The sequence below is a fragment of the Lissotriton vulgaris genome, chromosome 9, assembly GCF_964263255.1.
Source record: "Lissotriton vulgaris chromosome 9, aLisVul1.2, whole genome shotgun sequence".
Lineage (NCBI taxonomy): Eukaryota > Metazoa > Chordata > Amphibia > Caudata > Salamandridae > Lissotriton > Lissotriton vulgaris.
The window spans coordinates 933150443-933169385 of NC_141697.1; the positions used below are offsets into that span (position 1 = coordinate 933150443).

The 18943-nt window shown below is 48.2% G+C and overlaps 1 protein-coding gene across 1 annotated transcript in view; it reads right to left on the minus strand.

Moving 5' to 3' along the window:
- The window catches only part of RNF123 (ring finger protein 123), a 2099603-nt gene that overhangs the window by 958795 nt on the left and 1121865 nt on the right, over positions 1 to 18943 (minus strand). Inside the window, exons 26-28 of the mRNA XM_086938772.1 lie at positions 18701 to 18808; positions 17964 to 18141; positions 2590 to 2664 (exon numbers count right to left, since the gene is read on the minus strand). Of these exons, the coding sequence (XP_086794898.1) occupies positions 2590 to 2664; positions 17964 to 18141; positions 18701 to 18808 (361 nt within the window). The remainder of the gene's footprint in view (positions 1 to 2589; positions 2665 to 17963; positions 18142 to 18700; positions 18809 to 18943) is intronic.

An 18943-nucleotide genomic window follows, 5' to 3' on the forward strand; every position in this document is an offset into this window, starting at 1 on the left:
AGCAAAATTGGGCATCCCAACTGCTTCTGTAATCTGATTTGTCTATTATACCAAGATCCTTTAGCCTGTCTGCAGCTCAATGTTACACTCTGAGCCATTCCCCTTAAGGCAAGGTACCCGTCAAGGCTGCCTGCGCTCTCCACTTTTATTTATAATTGCCATGGACCCTTTGGCCCGTCACTTGCAGGAGCAACATCTTGAGTGGGACCTTAGATTTCCATGTGGGACGCTATTAAAATGGTTGTGCTGCCACGTTTTCTTCATTTTCAAATATTCCCATTGCCCTCACTGGCAGCTTTCTCTACTCTCTACGTGAGCTACTCATCCAACTCATATGGGCTGGCTCCCTGCCCCGTATCCATTGGGAGGTTCTCAAACTTCCCTACAAGTGCGGAGGCTTTGGTGTCCCAGACCTATAATTTTATTACTACATAGCCTAGGCTCATTATGCTTACTACTGATATCACCCGGATGACCATTTGCCATTCCTCAAACCTGAAGGGGCGCAACTACTGCATCTCCCAATATCCACTATATTGCCGCAGGGTCTCCCACGCAACCCCAGTATCATACATACAATCTATACGACTAGTTTGGCATGGTTTAAACTCCTGCTCTACCTCTGTGGAGATACTCTCTATTACCCACATCTTCCACTTATAAAGAACCCATGGCTCCCACTCACTCTATAACACCTGGTACAGCGTTCCCTTTGCTCACATGACTTAGAGGTCACAGGCGACCTGTTTACAAACGTCATGCTCAAACCCAGTTCCACTACGGCTAAGTGAGGTAATTTTGACATATATGGAGGGACTCACGTTCCATTGTTTATATAGTACACTGCGATGGGTGTTACCCGCTTATCCAACTGAACCTAAAGACTTCCCACCACTTACATTGGTGATCGCTTACCAAGACAACAGACATCTTGTTTCCAAATTGTGTCACACTTCCTTACAACTGAAGTCCACTGGTGTGGCGAATGCCAGAGCTGCATGGGAATGCGACCTAGGTATTCCTATCCCAGAAAAGACTTGGTATTACTTTTCTATTTCTGGTAACCACCGTAATAAACAGTTACATTATAAGTCTCTTCACAGAGCTTCTACTACTTGTGAGGCTCTGACAAAATGTGATCCCTCCAGATCCCACTGCTGCCCTAAATGCCAGGTGGACCATGCAGATTTCCTCCACTTGACATGGACCTGTAGGGTGATAGCATCCTACTGGGGGATATCTATTCCACTTTGTCTCATGCGTGAACAACCTCTTCCACCCGACCCCCTGATGGCTTTGCTAGGGTAAGTTAGGCCATTACCATTAGGATTTCATTGCTTTACTGCTATTGCCTTACTACTAGTGAAACAGCAGATCTCGCTTCACTGAGTTGCTTACACTATCCCAGCGGTGTGTCAGCCTGGCTGAAAGATTAGTCCTATTGTGATATTATCTCTGAACCGTACGCTTCCCTGCAGCTAGTTACTTCCCAAAGATATCTGGCAACCACTGTGGGACTACTTGTTGTCCGTGGATCATTCTGCAGATGATAAAATGGCAAGTTAAACTCTTGTTATCTGTCAAACGCTGTATAAGGCACTCTCCTGTACCGCTCTAAGATGCCCGATACGCTAGGTCTGCTTTTGAAGTGTAACCTGTCTATAATATTTCCGCCTTGCCCTTTTATTTACTTTCATCATTGTCTTTCCCAGTAAATTTGCTGTGCCACACATGCATTATTGTTTTATATTTTAGTTCTGGCTTCATTGTATGTTTTTGTAGTATAAAACGATAAATAAAGTTAAAAAATAAAACAATAACAGTATTAGATAAAGGATGAAATCCCATTATTCAAACAAATGAATCTCTGCAGTCTATCATTAAGGAGTAGAAGTTACATAATCGAAAGTATCTTTTTATGGAGTGAACTTTATCCTTTTCAACCGATTATTCATGGAAATATGCAAAGCAGCTAGACTGCATATCAGATTTTGATTAATTCACAAATCGGGCTCTATCTGGCACTGGTAATTTCCAGCAAATCCTAAAGTAACATACGGACGCCAGAAGTTCCTAGTGCACCAATCCAAAGTTCCATAAAGCGATGTCTAAGCCTGCGCTGGCGGGCAGATACATTAATTACCACATTGGAATATTGGGTGCTGCACTGAAGGAACAGCGGTAGAGGGTCAGTAATGACTAGTATTGGACTCCTTCAACATTCAGATATTTGTCTTTCTGTTACTCCCGGTTACATTGCGGCATTCTACCCCACTGCCCGTGATATTACCCTTTGTCTCGGGCTATGCCAGTCTTAAAAGTGCCCTGGATGGAGGTGCTTGCCTGCAGCTCAAGTCAGTAACTCTGGGCTTTTAACGGTCATAGAGCCCTCGGCAGCAAACAATAATGCTACAGTAGAGCCCAGTTATCCCTCATCCTGACAGAACACAAAACACAAGCAGTTTCTAGTTTCTGACAGATGTGCAGTCCGCTTGGGTAGTAATGTTCCTGTCTTTACATATAAATCCATTGTGCCCCTATGTACACAGACTATTTCGCTACTCCCATACTGATGGGCAATGAACTTACCAGTGCCAACGATTCGAGGGTCAGCAAAGTGCTTGGCAAGGATAGCAGCAAGTCGTGTCAAGGTCTCATCATAGCCTGCATAGAGAAACCGTACAAGACATTTTACAAGACTTTTTCAAAACGGAGATCGCGCAATGTAGGCACAACATTAGGAATCTTGAAATAAAGAAGGGCAACTACATTAGGCACAGACTATAAACATTCTGGATTTCCTAGGTTATGTTAAAGATCACTATAAACTTCCATATCACACAGTGCTTATTCCCATTTATCTTCTTACCTATGTCTTAATCCTTACATATAACTTGAACTCCATACCTTTTCTTGACTTTCCTTCACAACATTTCCTTGTTTAATCCAGGCCTTCCATATGTAGCTTTGAACACTGTGCGTTTTTTTTAAATTTCTTTTTTTAATTTCGGATTAAGTTGTAAACAAATGACGTGGCTCACCCGATGCACATTTCTACAGTTCCTCTTTGACCTCAATTGCATTTTCAAGGCACTACTTTCTATTCCCTCGCGTGAGCTTCGCTGCTCTGACATTTGCTTTAGATATTTCAATTTGATGTTAAGGAACATCAAGGCGCTTTACCTAGTACAGCACAAATAGAAACAATGGCATGGATATTAAGACTTTACATACCTGTAACATACGTCCTTTTGGTACTTAATTCGGTATCATGTTATCAAACTTAACATCTACCTTCTCACCCTTTAAGGATCAGAGAGCACTTCACTTTGATCCTGTAATGTTCAAGAGGCATTTGGTACTCACCAACTTACTGAGATATTATAAAGATGCCAGTTGCAGCTAGAGTAGGTGTGACAGCAAGCTTATTTGTAGTTTAGGCCAAGCGTGACGAGTTTTTTATTGCAAACATATGCCAAAAAAAGAAGAAAAACATGCTGCTGACTAACAGTGGCAGCCATATCTTTCCAATAAAAAACAAAATAACAATACGATTTTAATAGAACAGAATGGTGTTTCGTAGAAGGTGTGTATACAAACTCCTTTTAGTTTTAAAGTAGATCACAGCAGAATTATTAGTACAAAAAAGAATTATAGCCTTTGAATTACTGCAAACTGAAAAAAATGTTTAATCATAATCAATAACAAAAAATGATAAAGTACAGAGAGAAAAAGCATTGGCAAAGTAAAGTATTTGCCTACTTGCCCGGGAAAACGTGAGAACTTTTTTTTAGGAGGATGTGGTGTGATCAACAACATACCGCCCCTCACAGGGCAAGAGAGCCAGCGGCGGAAGGGGGGGGGGGGGGGGGGGGGTGGGTGAATGGGGTGGATGAGGCGGGGGGGGGGGGGGGACATTGCCCCAGGACATATTCTGTGGTGGGTGGAAGCAAAATGTGAATGACAGCTAAACAGTACAGTGGATGAAGGGGGATGAACCAAATTCCCTCTATGTGTGCAGAGAACTATGTACTTCTTTGTGTATGAATTATCTTGATTGCATGAGGCTAGGAAAGCAGCTACATCTAGCTCTAGTCCTGACCTAAAAGATAAAATAAAATCCATTCTGTCATTTCCATGGCACCTGGACCTCCAAAATAATTTAATTCAAGTATCCTGTGCCTCTTGTTTTGGTCAACTATAAAATAATACAAGGCCTTGAAATCACTCAAACAGAATATACTAATTATCGCTGCTTATACCGTTACTCTATAATTAATAAAAAAGGAATCAAATGTCGCGCTCACCGCCGCACCCCGTCCGCCGGTGCTGGTCAGTAACTGCCTCCCTCTACCCCATTCTTTCCTTGCTAACTGTGCCCTCATCCTTATAGTGTTCTTCCTTCCCTCCTCAGTACATGCGTTGGTTGTGGTGCTATAGCAGTCCCCCATGGAGCTCTATTTTTTGGTATGCTGGTAATGTCATTACATTTATGATGCTTGGCTAAATTTCATTGTGTAAGTTGCTCTGATTTGATGCAAATGTATTCTGATTGTACTAAATTTGTTAAATAAAGGGAATCAAATGTTATGATACTTTTTATTATATTTGTGAAACACAACAAAATAACTCGCATTTGAGAGGGATAGACTTTTGTATTGCCAGATCCTTCTATTCAGCTCGTTGTCTTTTTTTTCTGGTTGTGTTTTTCAAGAATCTAAAGTTTGTTTCAGAGCGTGACGTAACTATTTAAGGGCTATACAACATTTCTGGCGTGAAAGTGAAGATTAAAATGAAAGTGTAATACTTCCTACTCAAGACTAATTCAGTGTTTGCTTGCTGACTGTTTGAACAGAAGCTCCTTGTTTTCCTTTACCAGAAGGAGTTTGGGGCTGCAAGTATCCAGCTTGAGGGAGAGATGTTAATATTTTGAAGAACAATTTGGCTTCTGGTCTAACACTTATCGAATGCATCGCAATGACAATCAACTTGGAGCATGGAGAGGTGAGATGACGTCATGTTTCATGGAAGCTGAAAACTGGGACGCAGAGCACATCTGGAGCTACTGTACAGAAGACTTTGCCATAAGAAAGACTTCAAATTAAGTTAAAATGATCTGAGCAGCGACAAGGAAGTGTGGAAAATAGTCTTGGTGGGTGGGCGATATTCTGTATGACTTTAAGCTGATACTTCATCTTCCGGTAGAAAAGAAGCTTCTTGGGCTACATCTAACTCTTTCTGCAAACGCTATCTGCTGTAGAGCTGGAGCAGGTGCTCAGTTTGGTGAAGGCAGAGTAGAGAATATTTATAATGGCGCACTGGCACGTTTCCCAGAAGAGCTGTGCTCTCGAGTAAGAACATACAGTTCACTTTAGTAACTTCTGTAATCTTACTTGTTTCTTTGATGCTACCTCCTCTACATTACTAAATGTACTTAAGTCTTTTTGTCATATCATTCTTGAGACAGAGGGGTAAGGAACTGAGAAGTAAAAAGGCGAGTAGACTTGTGGAGGCAAAACTCGGCATGCTTCCTTTTTTCTGCTGTGACAGGTGTTTTAAGAGAAAAGTGGGTGGGCATATAAAAGAAGAGAGCTAATTGACTAATAACCAGAGTCAAATAATTGAAAACTGAAGTCTCTCACTCTCACTTCCTGTCATACCAAACATTCAATTTTTGAGACTTTTGTACACTAAGTTCTCCCCTTCCTTTAGACCAGAGTCCTTGCTTATTTTGACCGGTCCCGGGATGCTAGTTTCTGGTCCAGTGAGGACCTGGCCTGGCAGTTCGGACTGGACTGTTCCCATGAAGCACATGGTCAAGACTGATGTGCCTATGGCTGGGTCCAAACTGTGGGGGCGGGGGGGGGGGGGGAGGGAGGGGGGTAACGAGGCAGCACCAAACACATCCACAGAAGTATGGAGACAGCCAGGTGCGAGTGCCAACACAGCTTTGTGCGCCCCATACAAATCAATGGAGAATTACAATTTCAAACAAAGGCTGTGGACCAGGAAGCTGGACGAAGGGAACTGGTGGCTCTGGAGGCACGTTGGGTTGCCGAAAACACAGTGACACCGCTGATTTGGCTCCCCAAGTCCTGGGGGATGTAGTGTAGGGGTGTTTTTGGATGTCTTACCGGAGCCGGTCGCGGTTTGGGGACCCTTCGTGTTGAGGTTGCGGGTGTTGTCGTGGAGCCAGGAGAGGTCACTCTGGGATAGAGTCAAGCTCAGGACCGCTAGGGAACCTTCTTGGGACCGATGGGCCACTTCGACTCGGGCTGGAGGCGTCTGCTGCAGAGGTGGGTCTGGAGGTCTGATTGTGCAGTTCAACAGGGGACTGGAGGTCTTGTTGTAGGTTTCTTTGTGGACAGGGCCACTGTCCTTGGGAGTTCTTGGTCTTTGGGGGAAGCCAAACAGTCCTCCCAAGGTTTTGGAGATCCCTGGGCCCACAGGATGAGTCACGTTTTGAAGCACGTTTTTTCGAGGGCTGGAGACAAGCAGGTAGGGCTGGGGTCAAGTCAGTTGTTGTCTGGAGTCTTCACTGCTGGTACAACTATTCAGTCCTTCTTATTTAGGTTGCCAGGAATCAGAGGATTAAGGTTCAGGGTTGCACCCTAAATACTCAATTTAGGGGTATTACAGAGGTGGTAAGGTAGTAGCCAATGGGCTACTTATCTTTAGGGTGACTACACCTTTTGTATGTCCGCTCCCTTTAGGGGTTGGTGGGGTGGCCGGCATACCCCTATCCCTTTTAGCTAAAATACTTCAAAGCAATATGTAAGATTTTCAAAGGAGGGGGATCACTTAAGCTCTAGATATCTTATGGGCGGTCCTGGCTGAGAGGGAATACACCTCTTCTGCTTACTCATTTTCCCGCTGATCTGGACACCAAAAGTGGGGCTTGGTCAGGGGTGCAGGCATCTCCTCTAACTGGAGAGGGACTGGCTAGCATAACAAAGGGTCGGAAGCCTTTGAGGCTCACCGCCCTTCAATACTGTTCCTGTTTGGGGGTAGGTGTGAAGCACCGTCACCCAGAGCAGGCTTTTTCTGACCCACCAGAGTAAAAGGCTCTCACCTCAGGGGGTCAGAAACATGTCTAAAGGTGCCAGGTTGATACAGACCAGTCACACACACTAGTGAATCCAACACTGGCATCAGTGTGGGCTCATTAATCAGAGCGGTATGGTATCAAACATCCTGGGATTCGGTGAAGTCAACTCGTATTGGCAAGCTCCCAGCCCATGTACTCAGTATGGCTTCACTATGCTCTTATAATGTCTAAGAATGGACTTCGACATTATAGGGGCATATCTGCCCATGCAGTCATGTCCTCACACGAGGTATAGTGCACCTTGCCTTAGGGATATAATGCCTGCTGTAGTGGTGACTTACCTATGCATCTTGCAAAGCAGGCAGGCCTGGCAGACAGAGTGTGCCAGATCGACATTTCACTTTCAGCTGCACCAAAACACACAGGCAGCAGTGGCAGTGTGCATCTGTTTGGTATGGGGTCACTAAGGATGGCGTAATACATGCTGCATCCCTTAGAGACCCTCTCTGGTCACAATGCCCTTGGTACCACAGGTACCTTTTATAAGGGAATTATATGTGGACCAGTGGTAAGCCAAATGTGGAATCAAAGGTAAAGTTTTGGGAAAGGACACAGGCACTGGGAATCCGATTAGCAGGAACCCAGTGCACATTCAGTCAAAGTTACATTCAAAGTCAGGAAAAAAGTGTGAGGTAACCGTGCCAAAAGGAATACTTTCCTACAATGATGGGACCAGTCTTCCTCCCTAGAGGGATAAGGTGGGGCAAAGAATACCAGAAGGGTGATGACTTGATTGACATGAAAAGGAGTCACCACTTTGGTAGAAAGGAAACTCGGGTCCCCAAAACCCAACTTAGCAGTGAAGAAGGCAGTTTTAGGTGGCATTACACAGAAAGCGTGAAGTTCACTCACATGTCTAGCTGATGTTATGGCGATGAGAAAATCCTTAGTAGTCCAGCCACCTCCAGATGCACTGGCACAGGATCCAAGACCCTACTTTGCCCTTCTTATGGCAGTATCACATGGCGGCAGTGTAGTCTTTGAGTAACTGTACCAGCTTTTATTTGATGCTGGGTAGGAGGGCCTTCAATGCCAAGCAAATCGCCCGGAACTACAACAAGTTGATGTGGAGTAGAGTTTCCACCAGAGACCAGAGCACTCTGATCTTCAACTTACCAAATGGCCTCTCCAACTCAGTGGTGATGCATTCAATACAATCATCAGCTCTGGGCCCGTTTGTAGAGGAGCCTGCACAGTCCATTATCCACCAGTGTAGATGTTTTGCAGTCTCCTCTGAAATCTGATTATAATCCAACATATTTTCCTGTTGTTAAGCCCACTGGACTTTCAGGTCTCACTGCAGAGCCTGATGTGCAATCTGGTATTCAAATCTAATAGAATGCAGAAGTCTATAGTCCAAGTGACCTCAAAGTCACCTGCACTGTGATCCATGATCATAGTCTGAATGTCCTGGACCCTAAATTCCAGGGGAACTGCACAAAACGTACCATATCCAGAATGGCTCAGATGAAGGCCAGGATCTGCGACGGAGTCAACTGTGACTTCAGCTCATTGATAGTGAACCCAAACAATGTTAGGAGGTTTGCTGTTGCCTAGAACTGGTTGACGACTGCCTAGGGCAAGCCCGTCTTTATTAACCAGTCATCTAGAAAGGGGAAGACTGGTACCACCGACCTTCTCAGATGTGCTGCAACCACTGCCATCACCTTGGTGAACACTGAGGAGCACAGGTAAGGCCAAAGGGGAGCACAACAAACTGATAGTGCTCCTTGCTCATCGTGAACTACAGGTAAAGTCTATAACAGGCAGGAAGAAGATATTAAAATAGGCGTCCTGCAAGTCCAGCGCTACCATCCAGTCTCCTGGGTCTATAGCGGTGGAAGGTGGACAATTTGTGGACAATTTGTGGAACCCACATGTCTGCCATGATGGCTTGCAACCCCTGGAAGAACTATCCATCTGCAATAGCCTTCGTAAGGGACATCAGAAGGTCTTCCAGTACAGCCGGTAAAATTTGAACCATTTTATCCCAAGGTGCATCGGAATATTAACCAGAGAAATCGGGCATTGACTGAGCTGAGAGCTAGGTTCTTGGAGAAGAACATTTTGTTGCCAAAAGCCTGTATTGGTTTCAACTCATAGTCGGGAGGAGTGGTGTGAAGAGCATTTTAATTAAACTTGCTGATGGATGCTCTAACTACTAGATTTTCTACTGTGGCAAGGTGTGTTAGGAAAGCATGGTTGCAAGGTGCAGGGCGATGCCAACGACCAACAGGTTTATTGACCAGCAGAGTTGAACAGGGCTTGGCCTAGGTGCTCAAAAGGTTGTCAGTATGTGCCTCATTAAATGGTAACAGTAGCTCAGTGGCAGCCTTGTCAGGTTGAAAATCTTTGGTCAATACAATCAAGTTTCTTACCTTCGGTAATGATGCAGCTGTAATTGACATACATTAGATATAGCTTCCTTACCTTAGAATTACCCTCAGGTGTCAGACTGGATCCAGTGAATTGTTCTGTAGCAGTATTCCTGCGCGTCGATGGGTGGCATTGGTCGACTCCGCGTCCATCATCGTGTTCGCCCGGAATGACGTTGCGGTGTCTACCTAGACACCGCTCCTGCACACGGACGTCAGTTCTGACACGAATTTCCATGCCAGAAGCTCAGAGCCATGCAAGCCGCTGACCACAGCTGCACAAAACTAGGGCCCTGGAAGATAATCCATATCCCTAGAAGTCAGTTCGAGACGGGGAGGATGGGTGGGACAGTAAGGAATCTATAACTAATGTATGTATCTTACAGATACATCGTTACCAAAGGTTAGGTAACTTGTTCATTTGAAGAGACTATTAGTTATAGATTCCTTACCTTAGAATGGATACCCCAGCAATGCCAACGCCAGAGGTGGGTCTGCGAACTAAGTTCACATGAGAAAGTCCTGGAGCACAGAATTGCAAATAAAGCTGTCGCTACGGACTTGGCTATCCACGCAGGAATGTTTTGTGAACGTGTGCAGGGATGCCCATGTAGCTGCCTGGCAAATGCCAAGCTACGGAACTCCACATCCCAAAGCAGTAGAGGCTGCTGTCGACCTGGTAGAGTGGGCGCGCAGTCCTTCTGGAGGTTACTTTTTCAGTAGCAGATTTTGATGCATTGGACAACCCATCGAGAGATGGTATGTTTGTGCATGGCCCAACCTTTCTTGGCGACCACATAACCCACAAAGAGTTGATCGTCCACCTGGGAATCTTTAGTGCGGTCAAGGTAGAAGGACAATGCACATTTTGGGTCCAGACGGTGAAGTCGCTCCGCCTCTTTGGAAGGGTGCAGAGGCTGGAGGAAGGTGGGCAATGTGATGGTCTGACCTCTGTGGAAAGAGGTAACTACATTGGGCAGAAAACACAGGGTTTCCTAGGTCTGGCAAACTTTTACCGTCAAGTCATTGACAACTTTGCTCACCAAACCATCTACATATCCCAAACTTTAACCCCTTCAGCGCGTCGCGAATTCTCGCACTGTCCTGAAGGTTCTATTGAGCCAACGGACTCATGACGGAACGGTTCCGTCATGAGCACAGGCCTACCGACGCTCATGACGGAACCATTCCGTCATGAGCACCGAAGGGGTTAAAAAAAGAATATCTCCGGCAAGGGTTCAAGTGGACCTACCAGTCCCTAAAAAAGGCCTTCAAGCAAGCATTCATTTTACGAGACCCTGATACAACAAAGACATTTTTTGTGGTGACAGACGAGTTAGAGGGAGAAGTTGGTGCCGTCCTCCTTCAACAACAAGACGACGACAGGCTGGAACATCCTGTGTTTTACCTGTCACATGTCCTGTCAGACTCTGAAAGTAACTACTCTGTTCTAGAACGGGAACTACTTGCTATGAAGCTGACCTGCCGTGAATGGAAGAAGTTCTTAATGGGAACTAAAGAACCCTTCGAAATCAGAACAGACCATAGAAACCTCCAATGTCTCCGTAACATTCAATGTCAAAATAGCTGTCATGCCCGGTGGGCTTACTTTTTTAAGCCAGTATGACTTGGTTGTCTCCTATATACCAGGATCTCAGAACACTTTGGCAGACGCCTTGTCTCGTCGTTATCCAGAAAGACCAACGCCCCCACAGTACGAGTTACTTACTTTTAGTAACCATGTATCTGTTAGAGACGATTCTAGCCGCAGATTCCTTCACGTAGAATTATCCCCAGGCGAGAGACCGGATCAGGAAAATCTTTTTGCCACAGCACCCCTGCGTGCCAGGGGGACGGCATCACGTGACTCCATCCAAGCGTCGTCCGCGTACGTGACGTCAGCGAGGTCACATAAGTCCCACCCCGGCGCGCCTTCGTCAGTTTTCATCGTAAAATTTCCCCGCTCCACAACACGGAGCCATCAGACAAACTGTGGGAGTGTGCGAAAGAGCAGAAAAATTGGAAAAAGGGAATGGTGAGGAACAACACCATAAGGAGCAGTGCCAACACTGCAGTACCCAAAAGCAGGGAAAGAAGAAAGAACATAGCACAGTCCTGGGCAGCCACCCAGTCAGTATGTAGACAGCCCCGCTCCCCTTGGAGACAAGGATTAAATGCAAAATGTCATGACAACATGTAGCAGGACTACAACCTCAACCAAGTACAACGAAGGGAAAACAGTTCCAAGACAAACAGGAACGACAAACCTCCAAGGCAACCCCAGCACAGAGTGTGGCAACCCCCCAAGGGAAGAAGGGGCAAAGGCACAGCCAGATGACCCCAACCCAGAGGTTAGCAGAGGGGCCAGAACCACCTAATAACAAAAAATAGGAAGGGAGGGGGAGGGAAGAAAGTGAAGGCAAGCCCCAATCCTGGAGCAACCAGAGCAGAGGGGCACAGGAATACCTATAAACCCATCCTGCAATTCGCCAAAGAAGAGGAAGGAACAAGAAACAAGACAAATCATCCCGTTAAAAAGAGCGAAAGAATGCACTCACAGAAGACACAGCCACCCACCTGGAGGCGAGTGCAGAAGACCAAGCCAAAGGTCCTCGCAGAACAGGGAGGAAGGGCGGGCCGTGAAAGAATCTGCAACAAGAATAGTCTCTACCAGATACATCGTTACCAAAGGTAAGTAACTCGTATATCTGACAGAGACTAGTAGCCGCAGATTCCTTCACTTAGGATAGATACCCTAGCCATACCCATGGGGAAGGAGAGTCTGCCAAAGGACCCAAACAGCCTGGGCACAACAGAGGGTGCCACAGGGGACTAGTCCAACGGACAGCACGAGGTGCCCCGTCCCTCCAGGCAAGGTGAACCCTTACCAGCAGAACACCTCTGACCCCAAGAGGGGTGTGGAAAGAAAAAAAGAAGAAAGAGAAAACCCCGTCCCCACTCAACAGAGGAAACAAGGGCAAGGCAAGGTGAAGCCCAAGCACCCCACGCCCCTACAAGGCAACAAAACCTCCATCCAACGTCAAGGCAAGGAAGAGATCAACCTAGAGGCTCCAAGGAGACGAGGGGAAAAGAAGGCAAGCCCCTCCACAGGGAACATGCCCCGTGAAGAGGGCAGGTGAGCCCACCAAAGCCGGAAGCCAATAAATCAGAGAGAACGGCGCAGACAGCAAGAAAGCAGTCGGAAGCAGGACAAGTAACCCGGGGGCACCCAGAAGGACCGGGAAGGCTGCACCTGAAAGAGGGAACTAAACCGGCAACGTACATAAACGCAATGGAGAGCAGAGGCCCAAAGGCGACCACAACTCCCCAGCACAGAACAAGCTATATAACAGCTACCACTACCCCACAAAGTGTATGTTAAGTTCCAAGACATGGGAACCCTCTTGGGAAGAAACTTCCACAGCAGAGGACAACAGAAAGAACCGCAGGGAAAACCCCCCGCGGACGGCTTGTTAAGCAGCCAAAGAGAAAAAGACAGGAGGCCTAATCTCAGGGCCACACTGGTGTAGATAACCCAAGGCAAAAACACACAGGCAAAAACACACAGCCAAAAGGGCGGACCAGCAGCCAACAAAGCCACAGTCCCAAAAAGAGACTGGCAGGCACAGGAATCACACAGATCACCCAACTGGGGCGTCCCGCCCCAACGAAAGAACAGCTCTCAAAAACTAGATCAAATCATAGGTCACTGGGGGAGGGGGAGGAGGGGAAGGAGGAGGCCGCCTAAGCCCCACCAAAAAACTCCAGATGGCCGAGTCTGCCGGAGCGTGGAACAAAAGAGTGCCATCAAAGGGAAGATCCACCAGCTGTTCCCGAACATTTTCCGGGAACACACTGTCCCGAAGCCAAGCATGGCGGTGAAGAGCAATTGAAGAAGCCATGGCATGACCAAGCACCTCCGAGATGTCCAGAGCGGAGTGAAGAATAAACGCTGCCAGCTCCCGGCCATCTAACGCATGGTGCCGAAAATCAACACCAGCACCCTTCTGAGAAGCTGCAGATCAAAGGGACACCGCAGAGTCCCATAAGCAAGAGATGGCCCAAGCCAACATACAAAGTGTTAAGGGCCCGCAGAGACGCACTGGTCGAAGCGAACATATTGAGCCCCCAAGAGTCCAGCCAGCGGGCCTCTCGTGATGGTGGAGACAACAGCGACGGCAGGGAAAGAAAGGCACTCCGCAAAAGGGGCCCACTGGCAGAGGGGTGGAGGGAAAGACACACCGGGATACGCGGTTCTGGAAGGTGCCGGTGCAGAAGGTGTTGGGACACCGGATCCACGTGGTGGGCGCCCCCAAGCACCATCAGGTAAGAACGGAGCGAACCCTCAAAGGGAAGCAGCAGCTCCCTCCTACCAGAGCCCTGGTGAAGAACCTCCTAAAGATGATCCTCTGGGAAATGAGCAGCCGGATCACCCAGGCGCAAAATTTCCACAGCCGTGGAAACAGCACGAGCGAAGGCCGCACCTGCCTCCGTAGGGCTCCGCGGTGGGGAAAGCAGTTCCTCTGTTGGTGACGGCTGTAAGCTAAGGCAGCCATCCCCTAAGCCAATCGGAGTGGGGAAGGGCCAGGCTCGAAAGGGAGAAAGAGAGGCAGAGGAGTGGGGGACCTGTGGTTCCTCTGGCGAAAAGCAAAGCGACAGAGAGGAGCCAGCCTTTGATGACTTCGAGGAAAAAGCCACGACGCGGCGGCCAGTCTCCGGCAAGGACGTCATCCTCCGGGGAAGAGGGGACGTCGGAAGACGAGTCCACGACCTGATGCCTGTCCGGTGCCGTAGAATCCGCAACCTGGAGCAGGGTGTCATTTTCCAGCGCCACTGGAGACGCCGGACAGGCCTGCACCCCATCACAGAGCGCTGGAGTCCAGAGGGGGGCCGGAGCTGAGGCGGCTAAGGGACGGTGCCAGAACAGCGCCGGCTCGACCTCCGACGAGGCAGCCGCCTGCGTGGAGGGACGAGAGGCACCTGGAGAGTGGCAAGGAGCCCCCGCCAGCCTCGACCCATGAGTGGACGAGAGGGGCCCGCCAACACCCATGGCGACGCCAAGGGAGACTCGACCTCCGACTAGGCGGCCGCCTGTGTGGAGGGGCGAGAGGGGCCCTGGGAGGGACAAGTGGTCCCCCTTCAGCCTCACCCCATGATGGGAGGAGGGGGGTCCGCCGACCGTTGTGGCGCTGCCAGGGCCAGCAGCTGCCGGCACCATAGCGGCGTCACCTCGGCCTTAGACAGGACCACCTTGTCAAAGGGCCGAGAGGGGCTCTGGGATGCAACGTGAGCCCCGGCGACCTCCCGTGACAAAAAAGGGACTCCCGCAGGAGTTTGCGGCAAAGCCAGGGTGCCGTGGTCTGAAGGAGGGACCCCTGAAGAGCCGCACCCCAGCTGCGCCACATCCTCCAAGCCTGGATCCGAACCAGTTGGCGCTGTGTCCGGAGCCGCCGCGGAAGGCCCCGCACAGCGCAAGGGATCCGCTGACATCCCAGGAGGAGAAGGAGGAGGAGGAGAAGCCAGCGAGGCCTGCAAAGCAGCCGCAAATGTCTCCATCTGGGCTCTCGATTCCCCCTCACCGGGAAACGGTGCATAGGGGGACGATACGCGGGCCGCATCACCCGCGGAGAGCTTAAACCGCCAACAGGCAGGAAACCAGCCCTCGGGGACAAACTGTGACACTTACCGACATGGGAGCCCCTATCTCGGCAAAATCAGGTCTTACAAGAACCGAAGCAAATCGTCCCAACACCTCGAGACTGGTAAGAAAGACCCTAAACCCGACAAACAAGGCCCGGGCCTCCTCCGGGCACTGTGGCAGCCCTTGCGCAAGCATATCCCACACTGTATGAGAATAACGGCACAAGAGGCATACAGTGTTGAACGACCGCAGCACTAAGCTGGTAGAAGAAAACATCTACTTCCCAAGGTGGTCCAGCTTCTTGGATTCCCTTTCTGGGGGAGCAGTAGGGAATGCACCCTTAGAAGGCGAGGTTTGGATAACCAAGCTCTCGGGGGTGGAGTGTTGGGAGAGGAAAAGTGGGTCACCCGGGGCCCGGGGTGGTGTCGGGCAATCATCCTGTCAACAGGGGCCCCTGTGCTGGGCTTGGACCAAGTGCCCAGAAGGATGTCTGTGAGGGCTTCATTAAAAGGCAACAGGGGCTCTGAACAGGCCTCTGCTGGTTGAATTACCTCTGTCAGGAGGTTAGTCCTGATTACCACCATAAGAAGCCCAAGGCCTCAGCCGCCCTATGCAACCACACTGCGTACGAAGCTCCCTCCTTTGTAGCCACAGTAAGGGGAGAGCATGCCAAGGTCTGGAGAGGTGTCCTGACCACTGGTATCACCCAGTTCCTCTCGCCAGTCCGGCTCCTCAAGCTGGTCAGCTAAAGGGTCTTCAGAACCCTCCCAGTCCTCCTCATTCTCCTCTGGCTGCCACTTAGGGCGATAAGGAATGCAATGATGAACAGCGGTACAAAAGTACCCTCCGGCACTGGTACTGACATCGAGCGATGTCGGTCCGCCACCAGGTCCAAGTCGGGGTTCGACGTTGGTTGGGGGATTTGTCACTGGAATCCGCGCCAGGGAAGGTACTGTGAGGTTGACCAGTGCTGATCTGGATCCAGGCCCAGATCCTCGGGTGCCCTCTGGCACCGGAGCTGCCAGCATCGAAGTTCCAGGGTACCCAGCCGAGTCTGTGGGGCCCGAAGGCGCACCTGTGGAGTCGGGCTGCCCAAAAATGCTACCAAGAGCCTCGTAAAAGGCTCAAACCTGGGCAGGGGATGCTCAAGGCAAAAGGAGGGAAGTGCGGAGCCGTCCCAGAAGCAGGCTCCGAAGACAGAGCTGGAGAGCGATGACGCTCCGGGTCCCGCGTTGCCTCGGCCTACGGATAGGGAGAAGGCAAAGAGCGACGATGCTTCTTCTTGTGCTTCGACTTACCCAAGGAGTGCGAAGACTTCGATGACGAGTGGTGGTGGCTCTGCGTCCAGAGACCTTCCTCTGGACCGGGACCTCGAACGACGCAGAGCGGACTGCCGAGCCTCCAAGAGCTTTCGGGACTGCTCCCGCAAAGACTTCAGATTCATGGCCCGGCAGTCTGAGCACGACTTCGGGTCATGGTCACATTTCAGGCATCAGAGGCACACGAGGTGTGGAACCCTGATGGACATCAACAATGCTTGAAGCTGGTCCGACGATGGGACATCCCTTGTGCTAGCAGGAGTCGAAGACTCAAAAAAGACATCAGAGTGCAGGGGCGACGTCTGAGTAGACACCGCGATGTCATACCACAACGTCGGACGCGGAGTTGACCGACACCACCTAGCAATGCGCAGGGGTACTGCTACAGAAAAAGTCCCCAGATCCAGTCTGCTCCCTGGGGGTAATTCTAAGGTAAGGAATCTATAACTAACGGTCTCTTTCAGATATTGGTTATCACTTCGGTGGTTGGCAAATGTAAGTTTAATACTTGAGCAGGACATGGGCAGACATTGGGCCGGTATTAGGCAAGGTTGTATAGCCCACTGGAATCCTGAAGCTCCTTGTACCAATTGCTCTCCTCATATTGGTGAATGTAATCATCCCCGTCATCAGAATTATCATTATTAGACTCTGTTTCAAATAGAGTATGTAAAGTCTGGGCTCTACCATGTGGTAAGAGCAAGTTATCAGGGGGATCGCCAAGAGGTTGTGTGCTGGTCGCAACATCAGTCGTAGTCATGGTGGATTTACTTCATAGTCAGACAGCACTTTAAGCTGTATATACGCATGAGGTGCTGATGCAATTGGGGCCAGTGCGCAGGTGATGGGTCGTGGCCAAAGAGGGCACCAGAGTCAGTGCTGAACCTTATGTGGGTCCAAGGGTCATAGACAGGGCAGAGGGCAGAGCCGCTAGTAGAAGTCTGACTTGCTGGATGATATTAAAAGGTAATATCTCCAAATAAAAATGAACAATGAAACAAAATGGATACAAATAGCGCTGTACTACAAGAAATAGTTTGAAGTGTTAAACTAAATCAATTAACATAAAAAAATTCCCGAAAATATAAAGCCACAAAATATTTATGAGCAAAAGTAGGAACAGCAGAGTTTATGTAAAGGTAGATTAGAAGAAATTACATCAGAAGAGTCAGAGAAATGTATGTGGGTGGTGAACTGAGTTAGGAACTAGCTATGAGACAGAAGAAAAAGTGCATGGCAAATGTAATTTTCACAGGATTAGGTCATTACTACTAGGGACCCTTATGAATGAGATCTAAAGTCCTTATTTTCAAAGTCTTTCTTTCAGCAAGATTTTCAGGGGGAGATTCATCTCTGCAGATGTCCCTACAATTGTCTACATAGATGATACCCCACAAGGAGTAGAAACCATGGGCATTATGGTTGGAGTAAGATTCTTTATAGGGAGATGGAAGTCAGTATCAGGAAACGGTCTACAAGCTTGAATTGTTTACACGGCTATAGAAGCAGGGCTAACTTACCTGGGAGCTCCTCTATGCTATTCACTGGGCTGAAGTAGTTCTTGAGAGCACTGTAGCTGTTCATGGCAACACTCAGGTAGAACTCTGGCATGAAGGCGAAGAGGGTACCAGTTCTGTCACTGTGTTCAATGGTCTGGATGCAGACTCTCAGAAGCCAATAAATGTCCATCATCTTCTCCTGTAGGAAAGCATGAAAACACGTTCAGAGAACGTTCTCTTCCCAAGACAGATTTTACATATTTCACTGGGTTTAAGGTATCACAAAGACTAAAAATTACAGGTATATCTGGACCACTGCCGTCAAAGTACTAAATCCCTCTGACACATATATACAAGCTTCAGTTTTTCCAGGAACAATATCCACAACATAATCTACAAAGTCAGTGGGGGCTATCATTTGTCTTACCTAATATACTTGAAAAACATTAATATTTGCAAGCCTTAAACGATATTGGCCCTTGTCCCATTTCAGATTATGAAAATGAGATAATACAATCTGTAATAGTGACTTAAAGTCCTACAACACACTTTCCCCATTGCCACCTCTAACTCTATTTTTTCCTTTCATTGGCAAGAAATAGAGTACAAAAGAAGGCTTCTCTTTGTAGAAATCATTAACGAATTTAGGGGTGGGAGAGCTCCCAAAAGAAAGGACGTGGCCTCTGGAGTCAAGCTTATACGCTCCAGGAGCACATTTGACATGGTACTGCTCTTGCTCTCTTCTCCTCATTTTTTACCTTGGAATAAATGGTGACATTGATCCAAGCCAGGCGGCGACTCAAGTGGTTCAACTTCTCTGAAAAAACCTTCTGACTTTTCAAAAGCTCCTCATGAATGTCTTTCCTCTGGAAAGTAAAAATGATTGAAGAGTAAGCAGATTAAAGAGAGCAGGCGGCTGCTATAAACAATGTAAGCAAATGTTACATCAATGCAAACAATTTGTTTCTACACATTTTTAGAACATTTTTTTCTTTTAATAT